This window comes from Petromyzon marinus, chromosome 41 (assembly GCF_048934315.1).
Source record: "Petromyzon marinus isolate PM22_M1 ecotype Great Lakes invasive population chromosome 41, UKy_Petmar_22M1.pri1.0, whole genome shotgun sequence".
In the NCBI taxonomy this organism is placed as follows: domain Eukaryota; kingdom Metazoa; phylum Chordata; class Hyperoartia; order Petromyzontiformes; family Petromyzontidae; genus Petromyzon; species Petromyzon marinus.
In genome coordinates, this window is record NC_133707.1 from 10,173,151 (window position 1) to 10,195,040 (window position 21,890).

Below are 21,890 nucleotides of genomic sequence, written 5' to 3' on the forward strand. Positions count from 1 at the left end.
GGATGTGTGGAGAAAGAAGACTTCAGCCATGAGTGGCACCGCATTCTCAGGATTATAGTACATCTGGAAAGTAAGGCGCGCTCCAAACTTGTGGCCTGGCGTCTAGTTAAACAAATCTGGTCTCTCCCCCACACACCAGATTATTAGATGCACCCCCAACTTTTTCTGATTAATACGGTAAGTCACAGACGCTCCGGGCTCCGTGACCATTGAACAACATCCTGTGCACGGGCACTCCATGATGACTTTTAAAATCGATGAAGAGCATGACGTGACCCCTTCGCCATCAATTCTTCAGAGCTAAAATGTTCCTTGAGCCGAGGCGGCTTCAGAAATGTTTTCTCTTCCGCCACACCTGCAAAAGGAGTAAAGTTGAAACGTCAAACAGGAGGGGGGAACCAAAGTCCGTCCGTGGTAGATGAAGGTACGGCCGTGCGAAAACACAACGCGGACATCGTTGAAGGGAATTAACACGGATAAGAGTGTGCCTTAAAATCCATAGAAGACTCCTCCAGTGCTCTTCATTGCAAGACCCATGGGCCACTGGCATTCCCCGGTGATACACAGGTGATACACAGGTGATACACAGGTGATACACAGGTGATACACAGGTGATACACAGGTGATACACAGGTGATACACAGGTGATACACAGGTGAAAACCCAATTATTTTAGACACGTGGCGGCCCTCACACTGACGATGTCTTCTCAGCGAACGTTCCCCCCCCCCCTGCCCACCCCCGTCTGAAAATGAGTGAACACTGGAATACTCCAGTTATGATAAAACACACAAGCACACATAGGAATAGGTTTTACACTTTTAACTGGCACAAAAACTGACACCTTTATTCAAGGCATCATGTTTGCAATAACCACAACACAAGCAGTCAAAATGCAAACAAAAAAGACAACTCTGATAATAATATGCACTGTCCTTGAATTTGATTGGTCCACACCCGAGACAGCTTTTCTTAAGAGCCTAGACTAGGCTAGACTAGGCTCTAAGAAAAGCCGTCTCGGGTGTGGACCAATCAAATTCAAGGACAGTGCCAATATTATTATCAGAGTTGTCTTTTTTGTTTGCATTTTGACTGCTTGTGTTGTGGTTATTGCAAACATGATGCCTTGAATAAAGGTGTCAGTTTTTGTGCCAGTTAAAAGGGTAAAACCTATTCCTATATCTTGTTTCTGGCAAAGGAAGTCTCATAATGTAAAACACACAAGCACACAGTTTGAGAAATGTTTTTTTATTTCATAAAGTAATTTGATACATTTCCTAAACAGGTTGGAGGAAAACGGCTCAACACATCTCTACGATAACAAACCAACAGAGAAATGAAACAGGGTTTTACACGTTATCATTTGTATAAAACGATCAAAGTAAAGTCAGTTGTGGGTAAGGGAGACTGTCCCACTTGTAGGTCCATTCCGTTACACACACAACCACTCGCTTGCCTAAACTGATTTTCTGCACACACAAACAAAGCATGGAACCTTTACCAGTTTGTTTACAAAGTAGAAATATACAAGAAAAAAAAGCAATACACGTAGGAATGTTATAAACACTGCAAGTCTAAAAAATAATGAAACATTAAACACAATTACTCAATGAATAAGCAATAAAAAAAAATTCTAATTTTTTTTCCACAATTATTTTAACGTTCCGGCAATTATATTTTTATTATATGAAGAATTATCACCCACTTCCATTCATAGCTGCTTAATATTTTTCAAAAAAATAACACTTTGTACTTTAAGGGAGAAAATAACTAATTGTTGCAATACAAATTCTTTCCCCGTAATTGTTGTTAGTTTTGTGGAGAAATTTTTGAAATTTTTTTTTTAGAAAGTAACGAAAAAAAATCGATCACCAAGTAAAAACGGCAGTTGTAAATCCTGTGGTATAGTTGTCATAACTGTGTCATCCTTCAAAGAAAAAAAAAACAATCATGATGCCTCCTTTCACACCCGATATTTTATACGTGCCGCCTGATTCCATGTCAGTCACCAATGGCCACCGTGAAGGAGACACAATCATTGGGTTACATTGCTTAGGGCTCGGCAATAACCCCTTAAGGGGGTTTCACACGGCCAAAAGAGGGCAATCCTGCCGAACACACGCATATAACCCAACAAAAACGTGGTAACGGAATCAAATCGTCACCACACCTAAACAGCAACACCCAAAAATAAATGCATCGTCAGCATGCGTTCAGAAAAGGGGAGGGGGGGAAAGACGACAAATCCGAAATCGGTAAAACGATTATACAAAAATATCGACTTAATTTTTTTCACGAACATCTCCCACCATGCTCTCAATTCCTTTCTAAGTCAACGGCCTCTTCAGAGTCGTTATTTTTTGTGCCCTCTTCGTCCTTTCTCGCATGGGAAAATAAAGCACCTTGCGTCATTCTTGTTGTTAATACCTAACGGGCCGGAGCACGGTTTGCAAGGCGTGGAAAGAGGAACCTCCCCCCCCTCTTCCACCTCACCCCCCCCCCCCCCAGCCATTCGGGCCCGTGGTTAGAATCGAGGTTGCAAACACAAATGCTACCCGCCCCCCCTTCTGCCCGACACAACACAAAAACACACCAACTCAATCGTCGGCCGTCTCGACACCGGCGGGGAGACGGCGCGAGATAGAGTTCCAGTTTACCTGCGCGGTACCTGACGCCAATTTTGACATTTCTCAGTTAGCCAGTGCGTGTGGAACCCCTTCCCAGTTCAAACGGATCGCGCGGGCTCGTTCAGGTGTGGGTACGAGAGGGGGTGCACGACATCAGTGTTTCAATGAGAAATGTCTTGAATGAAAAGTAAACAAGAAAAAAAGACGCAAATATAGACGCGTCCGCTCAGACGGTCATTTGCCCCGACGTATTGAGAATTGCGCGAATTAACGATACGCGGGAGAGTGGGGGAATTTTTGTTAACAAAGCCACGTGGCCAAATTTAAATGGAGTTTTCACGCGTTTGAACACAATCCTCAGTATGCGAACAAACACAACAACACACCACTCGCGTTGTGTGCATCGGATAGGGGTGTAACGATGCATCAACTCCCTCGACTGTCATTGATTCTAAGGCTCGAGATACGTGTAACAAATCGCTTGTAGAATCGACACTTGGCAAATCATGCGCTCTACGTAGTGAGATGGAATCCACCCCAGCAAGCTACGAAAGGTGCTACCATTCACCGAATAAAGTTAAGAGTAGTTCCTTGCTCAAATTGCAGTGATTCTGAATCAAATTGCGACCTTGAATCACAAGTAATGATGCAATGGCAAGGAGTCTTAAGTTACGTGAAACTGTTTGCATGACATTTCTCTCTGAACAGTTGAGCAAATTTAGTTGAAAATGCCTGGTTTTAGGGCCCCCAATCTGTAAAGAAAAACACACGTGGGCTATATTAGCACAACTGGTGGTGACCTCCAGACGTCACCTCGCTCGCAGAAATAATAATCTTCCTTATCAATCACTGCATCCTGGATAAAATTAAGGACTTGCAAAAATACCTCTCCTGGACTCGAGAGGGACACATTTTCTAAAGCTGGTGTATTCTGTTTAATGCCTTAGATTAAAAAAAACAATATTTTTTTATTCGAGACTAAATCTATTTTTGTCAGGGCCGGGTTGGGTCACATCGAGGTTAGGCAAGGACACGGTCGAAATTAATCCAACACAAGGAGGCGGCGGGAAAGCAGCCGGCAAGAAAAAGCAGACGGGGGACAGGAGGAGAGATAGGGCGGGAAAGGAGTCATATTCTTGGTTCTTTCGGTAAAGTCACGTAGAAGGGAAACAATAAAATAATAAAAAAATAAAAAATATATTTATCACGACGTTTCGACTGCAACACAAGCAATCATCATCACCTGGCGATGCATCCTGAATAAAATTAAGGACCTGCAATCATCATCACCTGGTGATGATGATTGCTTGTTTTGCAGTCGAAGCGTCGTGAGAATTTTATTGTTTTATATTTTTATTATTTTATTGTTTCCCTTCTACGTGACTTTACCGAAAGAACCAAGAATATTAATCCCTGCAGTCACGAAAGCTTTAAATCAAAATTTAAAAGGGAAAGGAGTCCATATTCTTAGTTTTTTCGGTAAAGTCACGTTGAAGAGAAACAACAAAATAACAAAATATATATAAAACAATAAAATATATATATTTTGTTATTTTGTTGTTTCTCTTCAACGTGACTTTACCGAAAAAACTAAGAATATGAATTACTGCAGTCACGAAAGCTTTAAATCAAAAAGGGAAAGGAGTCGTTAAGAGGAACTTTCTAGAACCATTTCGGGGGACAGGGGGACAGGGGTTTGCGACGTGTGATCGGGGACTTCCGACGGGAAGGCGTCTTACGAGTGCCCGTGTGTTGTAGTGTGAGGAACTCCAATCAGTCGGTCTCAAACGAGCACCTGGTGCAAGTGCGTAGCAAACATCGCCAATCGGGAGACAAAGGCGGCCGGGTGTGCCGTGCCGGCCTACATTAGTGCTCGCTAACAGCACTTGCCCCAGCAGTCTGTTAAAGGCTACACACGGGGGGTATTTTGTCTTAGGAACTCAAATGAAGTTCTTCCCTGAAGTTTGCCTCACGTGAACTCCCGTTTCGCAACTCATAAACCCATCGGCAGTTAAAACGATTGTGCACGCGTGCCATAAAAAGTCACCTACATAGACACCCTTCCTTTTCAAGCTGCGTTATTGACGGATGTGTTGAGTTGTTTTTTTTTTGTGTGCCTCGTGTGAAGCTGCTACGGAGAGAGGAGGGTTCCGTTTCCGCAAGAGGACGCTGCAATTACACAAGACGCGCACATTTGTTTTTTTACAGCCTCACAATACAACCGCCCAGTCACTCAAACACTTCACGAATAACACGTGGTGGACACTACACAACGACCCGGGCTGCAAAATCAGCCGAACATTTCACCGGGGCGCAATCTGTTATTGCGGCGCCTTAAGTTTTCAAAGCAACTGGACACCTCTCCGCTTGTAACACGAACACCGGGAGAAATAATGCCGCCCAATGTACCGCACTGTGGCCGCACCTGAAAATGCACTTTGTCGCTGTAATCATGAGGTCTTGTGTGGTGTGAAGCTGACTGTCCTGTCCTATAACCGCCTTCAAGTACCATAATGTATGGTATAGCCGAGTCGCATCGAGTCTGCAAATTAGAATGAGATGTGCGAGCAATTCGCTCGGTGGCGATTTAAAATTAATGGTCACCATTCTGCACGACAATAATTTTTTTTTGTCTCGTAGGTACTGTCCGTTTTCTCGGTTGTCACCTCATCTTGTAGTGGTTACGTGTTTCGTACGGTCTCGTCCGTCGTGATGTGTGCCGTCCGTCGTTTTCTTCAGTATCGTTCAGTCGACGCTCTGAGCCGAAAGGCTCACGAGCACGTTATCTAGATATAATTTGCATACATCGCAAAATAATCTCTTCTCAGAACACACGAGTCGACACACCACTAGGGGGGGGGGGGTACAAACTGAATTTAAACGGCGACCAGGTCATTCATCACTTGCCTCTGCTGCCCACCAATGACATTGCTCGGGGTTTTTCCGCCCGCATGACGGTGGCCTCACGGTTCAAATTAAGAGCGTGGCACGTTGAAAGGATGCTGCGAATTTGAGAAAAAGATAACTCTCTTTTCGTGTCATCTCCAGCAAGTTAAGATGTAGAAACCACCCCGTATAATGTGCTTTTCAAACGGACAATCCCATTTTTTTTTCCTTCAATAAATGAATTAGTATTGTGTTAGTCTTGTTTTTCATCCTGGTTTGTTTGGGTTTGGTATCGATCTTGTCCGAATCACGTACAACAAAACAAAACAATTATCAGGCACGCGTATGTGCCATGTACAATTATGATGGTGCCGCACGAATAGTTCAATATGCAATGTACGAAATTGCGCGTTTTGTGATGTGACATTTGGTGCTCTTAAAGATCATGCAGCAATTAACTTTAGACGTGATGTAACCAACACACGTTTACCCAATTTGTATATACAAACCATTCTTAGTTCACACCAATTTTAAAGAAATTCTGCCTCTGAAAACTAAATTTGACACAATCACAACCTTATATCGTAGTGACATTCACTACGTGTACTTGCCTGTGGCCTGACAATCATCGATTTCCATGTCAGTCCATTGACGTTGAGCATTTTAACATAAAACATATCAGTCAGCAAAAAACACTGCTAAATATAGCCAGGAATTGGCTGCAAACGGGGAAATATTCGGACCAAAATGTACCAAAAAATATATTTTTACCCATTCATATTTTCTAGAATTTTTTAATCTTGGGAATCACGAATAGCCACTTGACATTAAAACCAGGCCGTCATGTGCAAACTGCTATCATTTGCAGGATCGACAAGAGCAAATTGTAGGGAATGTCACAGACGGGACCATGAGTGATGTCTGGTTAGAGCCTGTGATGTCGGGTCATTTCTGACCATGCCGAGCGGTTCTGTGGAGCTAGTTGGGTGCGTAGTTGGCTCCGAATCAGACCACGCATTCGACGTGTATCAGAATGCCAATTGCGCAACGTGTACATCAATTTGGTGACCGAAAACATTGCGGAGAATGGGAAACGTTACGTTTGAACACCGTCCACGTTATCCGGAAAAAACACACTAACTCCAGGAAAGTTCCATTTTAGCCACGGTTGCTGCCTATGTGTTCGCGGGTTGTGCCGTATCGAACTCCGGCGTGTTTCTGGGTCGCACCGCGTGTTCTATCAGGCATGATGACTGGTACGCTCTTCTCCAACGTGCCGAAACGCCAGACATCACACCGTGCAAAACACGCGGAACGAACGCGCAGTACGAACACGAAGACACATCGGAGAGCTGAGCAGTGGGTTAAATTGAAGAGGCAGTAGGACCACATCAAACCAGAGCAGGGCCAAACCTGGAACTACAGAGGAGAAATGCAATTCAAAGACATAATCAACGTGCACGTGCCAAGCAGAGCTACGTGTGCGATGATAAAATTAGCAAACGGAAAACGATTGAGTTAATGGGTCAATAGGTGTCGGACCAATGTTTGCTCCCAATCAACATTTGTTAAAAAAAAGAAAAGGGGGACACAAGCAAAATAAAACTAATTTGGAGAGGAAACTTTCTTCCTTATTCACTTGTTCAAACACAATCCGACGAGGCAGCGTGCAACTGCAACTAAGCGCTTGACCTACGGATTTTTGTCGTCAAGTGATGGACATGACTGAACTTTCGGTGAAGTTATCGGAGCGGGTGGTGACCACCTAGCGCGTCATTACCACCAACACTCCACCTCACAATGTGTGGTTAAATATAAACCCACGTAGGTAAGGAACTTAAAACACTGGGATCTCTGCCCCCCACCCACCCCGAGGGGGAGGAGGGGCACGAGGGGAAGAGGGGAGCCCCTGCGCCTATATGTATACATTAAATTAATGCGTACGCAAACAACAATATATGCATGAGTAGAGTTCCCTGAGTGCTGGGCAATGGAATGGCGTTCTCACGTCAATGTTTGGAGCATGAATAACTAACTTCCTAGTTGATCTCATCATCAACCACAATCTTGACGAGACGGCGTGTAATTGCGATGAAGCTCTTGACGTAGGGATTTTTTGCTATCGTGGTGGTGGGCATAATTGAACCTCCGGTACAGTTATCACTACCATCCACCACATCTGGTGCGGTTAAATATAAACCCATTTTCGTTTTTATATCTCCAGTATATGAGGGCAAACAGCAGTCACCCTTGGAACTTGCTTCTTGTTAAGGGCGCTGGCAAACGTGAGCAGAAAATATGTGTTTGATGTCCTTTACTGAGACGGTTTGTTCCATTTTAAAAACAAATCACAAAACTGAGCTGTGTATGGAAACTTGTATATGTATTTAAATCATCTACATAAATTAAAACCTGGATCTGGAGATATTTCTGTGCTGGGTTTCTTGTTGTATTTAATAAAAACCATAAATGGTAAAATTGTTATCATTCAGAATTGATTTAAATTCTGACAACCTTCACACTTACAAAAATGCTTCGTATATGTTTTTTGTTACTGGTACTCCACGGGGATTTACGAGCTGAACTCGGCCAAAGCGAGCCACCCGACAGCAAACGGATGGTTTAAACGTCACAAAAATATACGCTGTGTAATTTCTAAATGGACACAGCGCACCACTGTTCCCTACCGCGCATTCAAAGACAGCGGTCGAAACTCAGGATGTTTGCCCAAAACTTGTTTACAACCATGATGGCGTGCCGCCGACATCTGGGTTCGTATGAAAAACTTTTGTTTAAAAAGACGCTACACCTGCAAGCATTTATAACAAACTACAATGGGTTATGAGTCTTTGTAAACAAAGTGTCATGCTAATGATTGGGGAAATGGGACCCCCCCAAACACTCCTTTTTGGCTGGGAAGATGAAAATTAGTTTTTAAAAGATTTCTTACACAAATTGTGAATGCGTTAACTTGTTGACAAAACAAAGCAAACCACGTGTGTTTCTCACTCGCTAGAGAATATACTTTCCATCCAAGATGGTGTACATGTCGAGGTGGAATCATCGCTTGAAGCTCTCAACTCACAAATGGAAGGTCAAGAGCGACCCAGCCTAGTCAGGGGTCAACTCAGCCCATCGCACCTCCTCTGTAGCTGAAATAATCTCTACCACTTTCTGGAATTGACAAAAGTTGAGGGTCCCTTGATAAAGACTGGTCTCTTGACATGGAAACATGGAATTTCCACAGCTGGTTCAGGACCACCGATGAACATGTGTGTCATCTCACATGAACATGTATGCCACCTCATGCCAGCTAGTATGGGCAGTGGGAACCCCCTTTGCCTGTGACTTGACTTTGAATGATGATATGCAGAGTTTGGGTGAGTATACCACAAGTTACAGGCTCTACACACAACCTGGTAGTTTTATTGCATTTTGTACTTCTGCCGAAGGATCTGAGCAACAATCCAATTGATTAACCGCGCTGGTTAGGCTTCATAATTACAAAAAACAAATCAAAGAAAACAAAAACACAATACTAGAGGCCATGGACGTGTATTGGAAGAAACAACGAACGAAGAAAAAAATATATACGACAATTTGCAGTGAGCTCGTCCAATCACCGCTACCCTCGGCAAACAAACTGCACGGGGGGGGGGGGGGGGGAGGACAGCATCAGGATCACCCAGACAGACCTGGTAAGAAAATGAAACGGAGCAGGCAGCCAAGACGTTGGACGGACTCACAAGGGAGACAACTCCCGGAGACGGGAGGCAGACGGGTGGGTGGACGTCAGGCGGCGGGGCAGCGGCGCCCCTTGGCTGCCGGGCTCTGCAACGGGGTACCGGAGACGTCACGGGCGAGAACGTGGCATTAGAACGCCGGCGTGCAGATCGGCGCGGGCCCGAGGGCAGCGGCGCAATGCCGGCGCGCATCTCGGCCCGTTCCGTCGACCGGACCCGCCACACGGGGGCAGACAGTGTTGGTGTGTTTGGGCTCGCGAGAGAGGGTGGGGGGGGGGGGGCGGACGAGACCGCAGCCGCTAGTCTGACCGTAACGCCGTCACATCAGTGCAGCGCACGCCACCTCCGTTCGTCCCGACCACAATTCGCCGAGCGTCGATGTGCGTTTGCTTGGCGGGCGCCAGGCAGGAAAGGCGAGCTTGGGAATCCATCTTTACGCATCAAGGGGGCGGCACCGGTCTAAGGTGACAGCGGATGAAGATGGTGGCTGGTAGCAGATGTAAGGGGTGGCAGTGAATGACGTGTGTAGGTGGCAGCCGTTGCTGAATGTGGGTGGCACTGAATGGAAGGGGGCAGCACTGGACGAAAGGGGCAGCACAACTGAGCAAAGGTAGGTAGGTGGGGGGGGGGGAGCGGTACTGGATGTAGCCAATACTGCAAGGAATTATTGACAGCGGCCCACAGTCCAGCAGGCGAGCAGCATTAGACGCAGACCGGAGCGATGGGGGGTGCCCATCACGCAGTGTACGTGGCCATCTCGGCGAAGATGCGCTGCCACAGCTCCTTCTTGCAGTACTTTGAGCGGCGCAGGCCCTGCAGCACCTCGTTGAACTGCACCATGCCGACGGGCGTGAGGCAGAAGGCGGCCCTCGCGCTGCAGATGAGGCTCACAAAGTCGTCGTAGTCCGCCGGGCTGATGTGGTACAAACGATGCTCGATGCACTGCACAAAGACAAAAGCAAAGAGCCCCCATGTAGCCTTTAACAGACTGCTAGCAATCACCTATGGCGTCCGGCATGGCACACGAGAGGGTGGTGATGTTGGACGCAGTGAATGAGTTATGAGCACAACCCCCCGCGTCTGGCCCCTGCTCGTCCTTATTAGGCCAGCGTATCACTCTTTGGTTCTGGCTTGGCACAGCAAATCGCCAGTGGAAAACCAACCATGCTGTAAGGGCCTTGTGCTGGCTGGGCTGGGCTATGCCAGTGCCACAGTGGCGAGACGTTAAATACTTCTCCTGGTATACAGGAGGTCGAGGGTTCGATCCCGATCCGTGATGCCTCTATATTTGGAGTTTGCATGTCTCTCCCTGTGGGTGCGCAGATTTTTCTCTGGGTCCTCCCGTTTTTCCCTCCACATTTAGAAACGTGAGTGTTTGGCGGCTAAACATTTCCACACGTGATAAGCCACTTCGCTGAGCCACCATTTGTGGCCAGGTTGCTTCTAAAAAAAAATGAGCTACATAGCTCAGTTGGCTTTACCTGGTGAAATAAAAAAAAAAGATAGTTTAAAGAGTTTGAAAAGGGGGCACTGAAGCCTAGGAAGGGGGATCTGTGTCTTTGGTGATGCACGGGTTGGCGGCCCCCAGCCCACCTGTCTGTACGTCTGCTGACAGCGCTGAACGAGCTGGCTGAGCGCGGGTGAGCGCAGGTGCCCGTGCAGGTTGGCCGGGTTCTGCCGTGACAGGTGCTGCACCGCTTCCAGGATCAGCTCCTGCAGCACGAACGGACTCAAGAGGCCCTTGGCGGCGCCCATGCAGAACTGGTGCACGTGGCTGATGCCTGTGGGGCCGGGGGACGCGATTGTGGGGGGGGGGGAGACCCAGACGGCACGAGGGTTCAAGAGCGGCTGACGGCCGGCAACAGCTTTGTGCAGCACGCAAGCGCACCCCGCGTTACAATCTCGGACTCCAGGATGACTGCGGTTGTGGCGAATGCTGCGACTGTCGTTTTTGTCAAGTTGGTCACGGTTTCCAGAGAAAGCGTGAATTGGAAAGAGGCCGAGTGAGATCTTTGCACCTCGGCTGTGAATTTTTTTGTTATCGTGCCTTGCCAGTGAAGTTTGCTTAAAATGACCATGCCAAAATCGTAGCCTTCGCCACGATCGACTGACAAGGTTACGGATCTTTCAGCAGTCAACATATGAATGAGTATTAAAAAAAATTAAGTGTCGAGATTTGTAAACAGCTTATACTGCTTCCTATCCCCCTCCCCTCCCCCTTGGATCAAGGGCACTTCAAAATTTCGCAAACAAGTTAATCAGATTTAACCCTGTTGTACGGTATTGCTCATGACACGCATTCATAATATTGAACGATCCCTTCCAGAACAATCCTAGAATTTCAACAAAGCCAAAGTGTCTTTCTGTTTAAGCAAGCATGGGTTCACATGCCTGCATATACCCTACATGCCCACAATACTGTTGACAGAATGAAAGTGCAAGTAAGTTGTTGTTATTATTGAATCACTTCAGGTGTTACAATAGTGACAGTTCACCAACTCGTCGAGCGGCTCAATCGTTACATCCGTTATCCTATGTTATAACTCTGGATATGCATTTATGTATCGATGTTGAACTTCATTCGCACCACATGTAGCCAACCGTGCTCATCCGGGGTGCGAAATCGGACAGATCGATACACAAAATTAAATCACACCCGCACAGACGATCAGGGCAAGAGCTCATCCTTGATCGGAACACGCTGCGATTCACGCGCGCGGTCGGTTGGCACGATCGCCCCGTGTGAACCGTCAGGTGCACCCCCTTAACCCCGACCACTGGATCTTGCTTCATCTGCCCCGGCTTCGTGCGCGAGTGTGTGTGTGTGTGTGTGGAGGGGGGTTTGGAGGGAGCGGGGGCAGAGGGAGGCGCGCGGTAGGGAGGAGCGTGGCAGGCGTACCGAGTTTGACGGCAAGGCCAAGCAGCCACTTGACGTCCTCTGTGTAGGGTGGGCTGCGCGAGAAGATGTTGTTGGGGTGGTCGTTGTGCGCTCGCCGTCCCAGCATCCCCAGCGCGAGCATCCCTGAGCAGACGCAGGCAGATGCGCACGATGCCAACCACGCCCCGCCCGCTCCCCCCATTCAGTTTCGTAGGCAACAAAAAGACAAGGGGCTTTACACCCTTTCTGGCAGAAATACAGGAGGTGCTAAGACGATCAAACACCAAATAGGCATCAAGTCGGCATTAACCACACACGCTTGTGGTAAAACGTGCAAACAAACGTGCTTTGACAGTGTACGCATTTGTCTTTGAAAATTATCGGCCTACTCCAGAGACGGCCTCCTTCATGGCCATGTCTCACCACCGGCGTTAAACTGTAGAATGCCAAAAGGCAGACGGCATAAACGCAATGCAAATATCAAAGTATCAATAGCTCGGATTGTTTAACACGTAGGCTTTCGTGACCAATATCATACAGTTATATCTTCACACTTGTATTATTGCTTGAAAGGGTAAAAGCCATTCGTTATGCATAATTTTGATACCATAAATGTAGGCTATATTTGCAAGTGATTTAGCAAGCACTGATTAAGACCAGAAATGCACACCAGAAGGTGACGGGGCCGCCAGTGGCAATGTCTACGCACGATAGCAAGCAGGTGCTCATTGAAGCCCAGGACAGGTTCAGATACCACTCGCGACTGGTGTTATCCGTGGACAAGAATCGAACTCTGTTCACTGGAACTGTATCACGCTGTACTAGCCACCATGGCACCACTCCCCATCATAAAGTCAAAGATCTCCTGAATACTCCTTGGTTCTTTCGGTAAAGTCACGTAGAAAGAAAAATAAATAAATAAGAGTATGACGTTTCGATTGCAACACAAGCAGTCGTCATCAGGTAGAACTAAATTTGAGAGAGAGAGACAAAACACAGACACGGAGACACACAGACAGACACACAAGCAGAGAGAGACAACACAGAGACACACAGAGAGAGACACACAACAGATTTTTTTCTCTCCCTCGGTCGCTTCGGGGTGGATTTCCACACAACTCTCTCTAAAATGTACCAGTCTTGTTGGGTCTTTCAGTGACATGCTAATTTGTCTGCTCCAGCAGCTGACCCAGCAGACCCACCTCTCTCTCTGCCCACCCCCCCCTCTATTTAAGGCCTCGACACAGAGGCAGTGGGTCTCTGTGTGTCTATCTCTCTCTGTGTTGTCTCTCTCTGCTTGTGTGTCTGCGTCTGTGTTTTGTCTCTCTCTCAAATTTAGTTCTGCCTGATGATGACTGCTTGTGTTGCAATCGAAACGCCGTATTCTATTATTTAATTTATTTTCTTTCTACGTGACTTTACCGAAAGAACCAAAGAGTACTTCCTGCAGTCACGAAAGCTTCAAATCAAGTTTGAATCTCCTGTATAGCCTAGCAAGGCTGTTGGGGCAAGTGCTGTTAGCGAGCTCCTATGAAGCCAGGCAGTGGTGGTTTGGCAAGCATCATGCTCAGCTGACGTTATTTCGCCGAGTGCTACCCACACTAGGTACTCATTTAAGTACGAGTTGATCAATGGGAGAGGCTCACGGCAGCTGCGGATACCATCCTCCGACGTGGCCAGGAATCAACTGGGGTTGACGGGTTCATAGCGCAGCGCAACAACTATTACCCACTGCAGCAGCAATCCCCATTAAACATAAACACGCACATTCACCGTGGCCACCCTCACTCACCGACTCTGTAGGCGGACAATAGGTGGAGCAGACCTTGAGGGCTGACCACCACCTGCTGCTGCTGCTGCTGTTGCTGCTGCTGCTGTTGCTGCTGCTGTTGCTGCTGCTGCTCGTCAGCCGCCAGCGTCTGAGTTCCAGCGGGGGGTGCCTGTGGCGGGGGGGCGGCTTGCGACACTGGCGGCAGCGTCTGCAGGGTCGGCCCGGAGAGCAGCTGGAAGGACGGCCCAGTCTGCACGGCTCCAAACGCCACTGTCAACGGGAGACGTGCGTTTGGGGTTAGCCCGCGCACACGTGCGTGTGGCCTGTGCACGATGTTCCTCGCGGCGAGTAAACAATTCATTTCGATTAAAAGTTTAATCTTGTGCTCACGATCCCAGCCATGCGCGATAGAAAGGATTACATACGATCTGTGATTTGATGACGGCACCGCCGCACCGTGCAGGTGGTCACTGACATGGATGGTTGATCTGACTTCATCACGTGGATCAGTGCAAGTTGGTGAAAGGGAGTGGGGCGATTGCAGGACCAGTTCAGACACAACTCGCCACTGATGGTTAGCCGTAACCCACAACTCGAAACTCAGGGCCCAGGGCTCATCGCTTAGCGTGCTAACCATTGCGCCACCGCTCCACCTCCAACAGTCATTTACATGGTGGTTTATGTTTGTAATCACCGTGCACAGATGGTGTATGTGTTAGCAATCAAAGTGTACAGGGCGCTTTAAGTAAGTATTCAGTGTATATTTTGGTATATGCCATCGTAATATTATTGGTTTAGCCAGAGTACATGTGATGGCATACGTGCGAGTAAGGTTTGGTGTTAAGTGTTAGCGAGCATCGTGATATCCACAATGGTGTGTGTCTGGTGTAAGAGGGGAGCGGTAGTGTAGCAGTTAGCGCGCTGCGCTACGAATCCGACAACCCCAGTTCGATTCCCGCTCACAGCCAACACCAGTGATGATTATCCGAACCGATCCTGGGCCTCCCGTATGTCGACTCAGTCTAAAATGAGTACCTGGTGTAGTACTTGGTGTAGTACCCGGTGTAGTACCTGGTGTAGTACCCGGTGTAGTACCTGGTGTAGTACCTGGTGTAGTACCCGGTGTAGTACCTGGTGTAGTACCTGGTGTAGTACCTGGTGTAGTACCCGGTGTAGTACCTGGTGTAGTACCCGGTGTAGTACCTGGTGTAGTACCCGGTGTAGTACCTGGTGTAGTACCTGGTGTAGTACCCGGTGTAGTACCTGGTGTAGTACCCGGTGTAGTACCTGGTGTAGTACCTGGTGTAGTACCCGGTGTAGTACCCGGTGTAGTACCTGGTGCAGTGTGTAAACATCACCACCAGGGAGACAAATGCGGCCGGGCGTGGCGATGGCCACCCACCCCTTTGTGTGCCATCCCGGCCTTCATCGTTGCTACTCGCTAACAGCACTTGCCCCAACAGTCTGTTTAGGCTCTACGGGGGATCTGTGTCACTTGTGCGAGTGTCAGCGGTGACCCAGGCGTCTCCTTGCCGGGCGTCAGCTGCAGCCCGGCGTCGGGCTGGTAGGCGTGGTGCACCGCCACCTGCGGCACCGTCTGCATGGCCACACCGGGCAGGGGCATGGGAGGCGTGGGCAGAGATGGGTGGGGCCCCCCAGCCCCCGTGTACTGGTACTGTGCCGGCAGGAACGCTGGGTGGATTCCCTGGAGAGCAACAACAACAACAAAAATGTCTCTATCCACAACCAGAATTTCAAAATAACGCGGGAGAGTTCAAATTAGCGACGTGACGTTTTTGAAGCGGCACAGCAAGACATCACATGGCGCATGTGATGCGTGAAGTTGCGTGATGGTGTCACGAGGAATGATGTCATCTGGAGGGAGTGCTCAACGTGTGACGTCATCGCCGGGAAGGAAAATACTTTTAGCGACGGTCTTTTGTAGCCAAGTGCAGTACCTCCGATTAGCATGGTTGGCGACGTATGGTGCGAAAGAAGTTGAACATACATAACAACCTTGTGTAATTTGCCCAGTTTTCTGTCGGATAATTCCCCAACAGCCATGCGGCTTTGGACTAAAATTGTATTTACTTTTGGATCGCCTCTGTGAGAGTTATCATGGGCCTCCCATACCGCCGATTAGCATGGTTGGTTACGTACCGTGCAAAAGAAGTTCAACATAGAAAAGACAGACTGCTGTGACAGGGAGAAGGTCATGCGGAAGGGCCAGACGATGGTATCCATGTTACCTGAGGGTACCCAGGTGTGGGGGGCGGCTGGAAGATGGCTGCCACATGCTGGATGGCGTGCCGATGGCCCACGTACTGCGCCGTCGGGTACATGGGCAGATGGTGGTGGTGGTGATGCGCCACCGCGATGGCCGTGGGTCCCGGCTGCGGCCCTGGTGCAGGCAAGGCTGCGTACGACGCAAACGCGGCCTGCTGCTGCTGCTGTTGCTGCTGCTGTTGCTGCTGCTGGTGCTGCTGCTGCTGCTGGTGATGGTGCTGCTGCTGCTGTTGCTGCTGCTGCTGGTGCATAACCGCGCCAGCTCGCTGCACGGTGGTCACGTGCCCACCCGGCTGCGCCTGGTACAGAGCCTGCACGGCCTGCGAGGGTGCCACCACAGCGTGGCAGCGCGAGGACGGCGACGGGGAGACCACGGCGGCGGTGGCGGCAGAGGAGGAGGAGGAGGAAGAGGAGGGCGTCACGGCCGAGAAGGATACAGCGTGTGGGTTGCCACCACCCCTCTGCTGCTGCTGCTGGTGGTGGTGGTGGTGGCTGCCGGGCGAGTGCTCTCGATCCGCGTGGCGGTGGCCGTGCTCCGAGCCGCTGGCGCCGTCGCCACGCGCGTGCCCGCCCAGCGTCTGCTCGTACAGCCAGTGCCACTGGTGGGCAACGTCGAAGAGAACCTCCGGGTAGACGCCGCCTCCCTTGGCAGCCTCCTCGACGGCCACGCACGCCTTCTCCAGCATCTGCGAGTCCTGCGAGACGGAGCGGTGGGAGGGGAGGGGGAGAGGCGAGTGTCGGAGGGGCGTCCGTGAGCGGCGGTACCGTGTGCCGTCGTTGACTTGGGTGCGGCGGCTAGGGAGAGGCAGGCGGTGGTGAGCGAATGGGGCGATAGGAGCGATTGGGATGGGGAGGATGAGGGAAACACGGAGATTAGAGAGACAAGAATCAGAATCGTTCTTCAGACTCGAGGAACCCCGATGAGCTATGAAGCTCTTTTTCAAAGACGTCCAGTAGGAGAAACTAGATGGCTGGAGAGAATGAGAGGCAGGAGACAGAAAGAAAAGAGACAGGGGCTGGATAGATTGGGGAAAAAAGGAGAGCTGAGGCAATGGCATACAGAGAGGAGAAAGTAAACGGGAGGCGTGAAACACCGGGAAACAGAAGACACTGCCAAGAGGGAAACACGAGGAGGTCGAGTTGAGGATGAGGAAAACAGCAAGAGGAACAGAGGACGAGGAAGTGGAACAGCATGGAGCAAGAGGGAGAACGGCGTCACAGGAAGGAAACAGACACGGAGACAAGGAGCGTGTGAGTGTGAAGGAGATGGGACGCTCAGCATGAAGGGAGGCACAGGAAGATGGAACACACACAGGGGTAGGTGGAACACAGGGGTAGGTGGGACGCAGGGGAAAGTGTGACAGGGGTAGGTGAAACACAGGGTAAGGTGTGAAACACAGGGTAAGGTGTGGAACACAGTGTAAGATGTGGAACACGGGGTAAGGTGTGGAACACAGTGTAAGGTGTGGAACACAGTGTAAGGTGTGGAACACGGGGTAAGGTGTGGAACACAGTGTAAGGTGTGGAACACGGGGTAAGGTGTGGAACACGGGGTAAGGTGTGGAACACGGGGTAAGGTGTGAAACAGTGTAAGGTGTGGAACACGGGGTAAGGTGTGGAACACGGGGTAAGGTGTGGAACACAGTGTAAGGTGTGGAACACAGGGTAAGGTGTGGAACAGTGTAAGGTGTGGAACACAGGTGTGAGGTGTGGAACAGTGTAAGGTGTGGAACACAGTGTAAGGTGTGGAACACAGTGTAAGGTGTGAAACACAGGGTAAGGTGTGGAACACAGTGTAAGGTGTGTAACACGGGGTAAGGTGTGGAACACAGTGTAAGGTGTGGAACACGGGGTAAGGTGTGGAACACGGGGTAAGGTGTGGAACACGGGGTAAGGTGTGGAACAGTGTAATGTGTGGAACACGGGGTAAGGTGTGGAACACGGGGTAAGGTGTGGAACACAGTGTAAGGTGTGAAACACGTGGTAAGGTGTGAAACACAGGGTAAGGTGTGGAACACGGGGTAAGGTGTGGAACACGGGGTAAGGTGTGGAACATAGTGTAAGGTGTGGAACACGGGGTAAGGTGTGGAACACGGGGTAAGGTGTGGAACACGTGGTAAGGTGTGGAACACAGTGTAAGGTGTGGAACACGGGGTAAGGTGTGGAACACAGTGTAAGGTGTGGAACACAGTGTAAGGTGTGGAACACAGTGTAAGGTGTGGAACACGGGGTAAGGTGTGGAACACAGTGTAAGGTGTGGAACACGGGGTAAGGTGTGGAACAGTGTAAGGTGTGGAACACGGGGTAAGGTGTGGAACACAGTGTAAGATGTGGAACACGGGGTAAGGTGTGGAACACAGTGTAAGGTGTGGAACACAGTGTAAGGTGTGGAACACAGTGTAAGGTGTGGAACACGGGGTAAGGTGTGGAACACAGTGTAAGGTGTGGAACACGGGGTAAGGTGTGGAACAGTGTAAGGTGTGGAACACGGGGTAAGGTGTGGAACACAGTGTAAGATGTGGAACACGGGGTAAGGTGTGGAACACGGGGTAAGGTGTGGAACACGGGGTAAGGTGTGGAACAGTGTAAGGTGTGGAACACGGGGTAAGGTGTTGAACACAGTGTAAGGTGTGGAACACGGGGTAAGGTGTGGAACACAGTGTAAGGTGTGGAACACAGTGTAAGGTGTGGAACACAGGTGTGAGGTGTGGAACACAGTGTAAGGTGTGGAACACAGTGTAAGGTGTGGAACACGGGGTAAGGTGTGGAACACAGTGTAAGGTGTGGAACACAGTGTAAGGTGTGGAACACAGGTGTAAGGTGTGGAACACAGTGTAAGGTGGAAAACACAAGAGCGGTAGATGAAGCGCACGGCACAGCACAGCACAGACAGAGGGGACGGCACTTGAGCGTCGCCCGTCCACACACGGCACCTGCTCCTTGCACTGCAGCAGCGCGCGCTGGATCTCGTTGGGGTTGAGGGCGTGCGCGTGGGGCAGGCAGCTGAGCGCCAGCTCCGCGGCGGCGCGCACCATGTTGGGGTCGCGAGCACGTGACGCCCGGTCGGCCAGCGAGGCCACCTCGGGCGGCGTCAGGTGACCATCCCAGCACTCCACCAGGATGTTGAGCGCCGCGCTGCCGATCTCCATCGCTTGGCCTGCTCCCGCGCGCACATACGGGCACACACGCACCGCCCATCAACACCGACTCTTCTTGTTGTGTTTTGTTTTTAAGCGTCACGCGTGCACGTTGCTTGAATGGGCCCACGCTTGGGCGGTAGGTGAACAAATAATAATAATAATAATGACATTTATAACACGCCAGATTTTGCAGATAAGTCAACAACCGAGCCAAGCTCAGGGCTGCTCGAAAGCCTGACGAGACAGATAAAGGCCTTAAGATGTTTTTTAAAAGTCAGAGTGCAGTTGATGTTGCGAATGTGCAAAGGGACGGAGTTCCACACCGACGAGGTGACAGCAGAGCACCGAGGTGAGAGGCTTTAACAGTCGAGACATTTCCGTTTTCTTTTCAAGACACAACACGGACGTCAAAGTTGACTTGCAACGTTTTCTTACCTCCGTTTACCTCTGATTAGCACGGTTGACAACGTACGGTGCGCGAAAGAAGTTCAACATACATGCAGTATTCCACCCTAACTCGAGATCTTTTTTTTGTCCGTCAACCTTCTGAGTGCCACTCCGAATGCCTGTGACAATTAACTCGCCTTCCACCATGTGGAACAGCATCCCACCCCTCTTACCGATTACGCCAAAAACACTTTTCTGCAATGTCATATTCTAAACGTGCAATTTGCTTAGTCTATCTGGCCATTAAGTTCTTGGCATTCTCTGTATGTGCCTAAATTGAAAAGACAGGATGTTATTTTAAGTAATAATATGTTTGCAACATTCATTAAGTGGCTGTCAATCAATGATAACTTCCCCATGTTCACTTGGGCATGAAGACAATTTCACTTTTTTAATTCCTGAAGTGCGGCTTAGGGATGCAGCTTACCAATTTACCAAGTAGTCCCGTGTGGATAATAGGTTAATATGCCTTTGAAATCAATACACAACACTCTAAATTAAGGACGCTTCATTACATCACACAAGTATGCCGTTTAATTAAATCTAAAGTCATTGTGCACTGCTTGGACCCGGCCCATCCAAACTCGGCTGGACCATGCTCTGACAGTTTGACTGCTGCTGCTGCTGAGGCTGCTCAATAGTCAAAAGCGACCCTGCTAACACCGGGTTGCAGTGCGTAAATTAATTGGATTACAGGCATCACGGAGTTGTCGAGCCTCCAAGCGAGACATACGAAAATAAAGCAGCTGCGGATGCGTTCGTAATAGGGCATGGCGCTGCAATACAAATTGCAATCGCTTGTCAACTGACACTTTGCATTAACGGAATACGAATTAAAAGTTTGTTTATATTATTTATTTCGTCTCCTTCCTTGTTCTTTTAAAGTAATATCATGCAACGAAGCGTCCAACCAGCAGTGCGCTCTCCCACACACCCTGCTACAGAAACATTCTTGCCGCATGGTAGGCAAACTGATGTTAAACTCCTCGGCAAAGCTGGAATATACCCAAATGCAGTAAAAAAAAAACGAATTCGACAACATTGGTTTTCAAGTGCCGTCATTGGCGATTCAGGGCGCTGCAGACTTTCACTTCTGTCGATGCCAACGGTCGCACGTGACGAAAGCTCGAGAGAAGAAGTAGTTCCCGACACGCGGCCTAACCCCGACGGCCACGCTCGGTGCCACATGCCTGCGAGTGATCTCCCCAACCCCCACCACTATAAAAACACAAACCCACACCCGCACGCGCGCGAGAGCAACGTGCTCTCGCGCGCGTTCGCAACGCGATGGTCGGACGAACCCGTGATCCAGGACACGTGGGAGGAGTAGGTGCGCGACAGCCAGTTGGGCGACACGAAGTTGTGCAGCCCCAGCGCGTAGAGGCCTATCTCGAAGGCCGACAGGTGCAGGTTGCGGTGGGGTCCCTGGTGGCCGCCGCTCGACGAAGGGTGCGTGAACAGCGACGTGCTGCTGTTGCCGCCCGCCTTCACGAGCACCGTCTTGGCCAGCTCGAAGTAGAAGTGGGCGGCGGCCTCCGACGGCTGGTTGGGCACATGGGGTGCGTGGCACTCGGCCCGGCGGCCCTTGTAGCTGCGGGCGGGGGCGAAAGCAAGCGCGGGTCAGAGAAGGACCTAGGGGTTGGCGGGTCGCGTGGAGACGAGGCTTCGGATGCGCGTCGTGAAACAACCAACCCAACAGCACGGTTGGCTACGCACGGTGCCAAGGAAGTGCAACATACATACATAACCGGGTAAGTGGCGGCACAATAGCGAGGAGGTTTCGGAACTATTTGTTTGTTCGTACGAAAGGGTTATTGCCATGGTGTGTGTTAATTTATCCTTCAAAATGGAAAAGACTCAGTAATTATAATCATCTGCCTAGCTACAAACATGGTTTATCAACGTACCAATACCTCAACTTACCACTAATATGCAAATATCCATCCAGCAAGAACTAAAGCTTCCCCATTGCAAACACGTACACATAACCAAACACCCAAACGTATTCATTTGAGAGCACTCAAAGATTCCCCCGCATAGCCTTAACAGACCGTTTTGGCAAGCGCTGTAAGCGAGCACTTATGAAGGCCGGCACGGCACGCGAGGGGGTGG

The 21,890-nt window shown here is 49.6% G+C and overlaps 1 protein-coding gene across 2 annotated transcripts in view; it reads right to left on the reverse strand.

Annotated features, from left to right (window-relative positions):
* Window positions 1-1,232: 1,232 nt before the first annotated feature.
* Window positions 1,233-21,890, reverse strand: part of ZSWIM8 (zinc finger SWIM-type containing 8) — a 99,872-nt gene continuing 79,214 nt past the window's right edge. For both annotated transcript variants that reach the window (XM_032969148.2, XM_032969149.2), the window contains exons 19-26: window positions 21,080-21,369; window positions 19,125-19,348; window positions 16,155-16,886; window positions 15,439-15,610; window positions 13,927-14,175; window positions 12,156-12,278; window positions 10,850-11,037; window positions 1,233-10,198 (exon numbers count right to left, since the gene is read on the reverse strand). In XM_032969148.2, coding sequence (XP_032825039.2) covers window positions 9,992-10,198; window positions 10,850-11,037; window positions 12,156-12,278; window positions 13,927-14,175; window positions 15,439-15,610; window positions 16,155-16,886; window positions 19,125-19,348; window positions 21,080-21,369 — 2,185 coding nt within the window. In that variant the 3' untranslated portion in view covers window positions 1,233-9,991. The remainder of the gene's footprint in view (window positions 10,199-10,849; window positions 11,038-12,155; window positions 12,279-13,926; window positions 14,176-15,438; window positions 15,611-16,154; window positions 16,887-19,124; window positions 19,349-21,079; window positions 21,370-21,890) is intronic.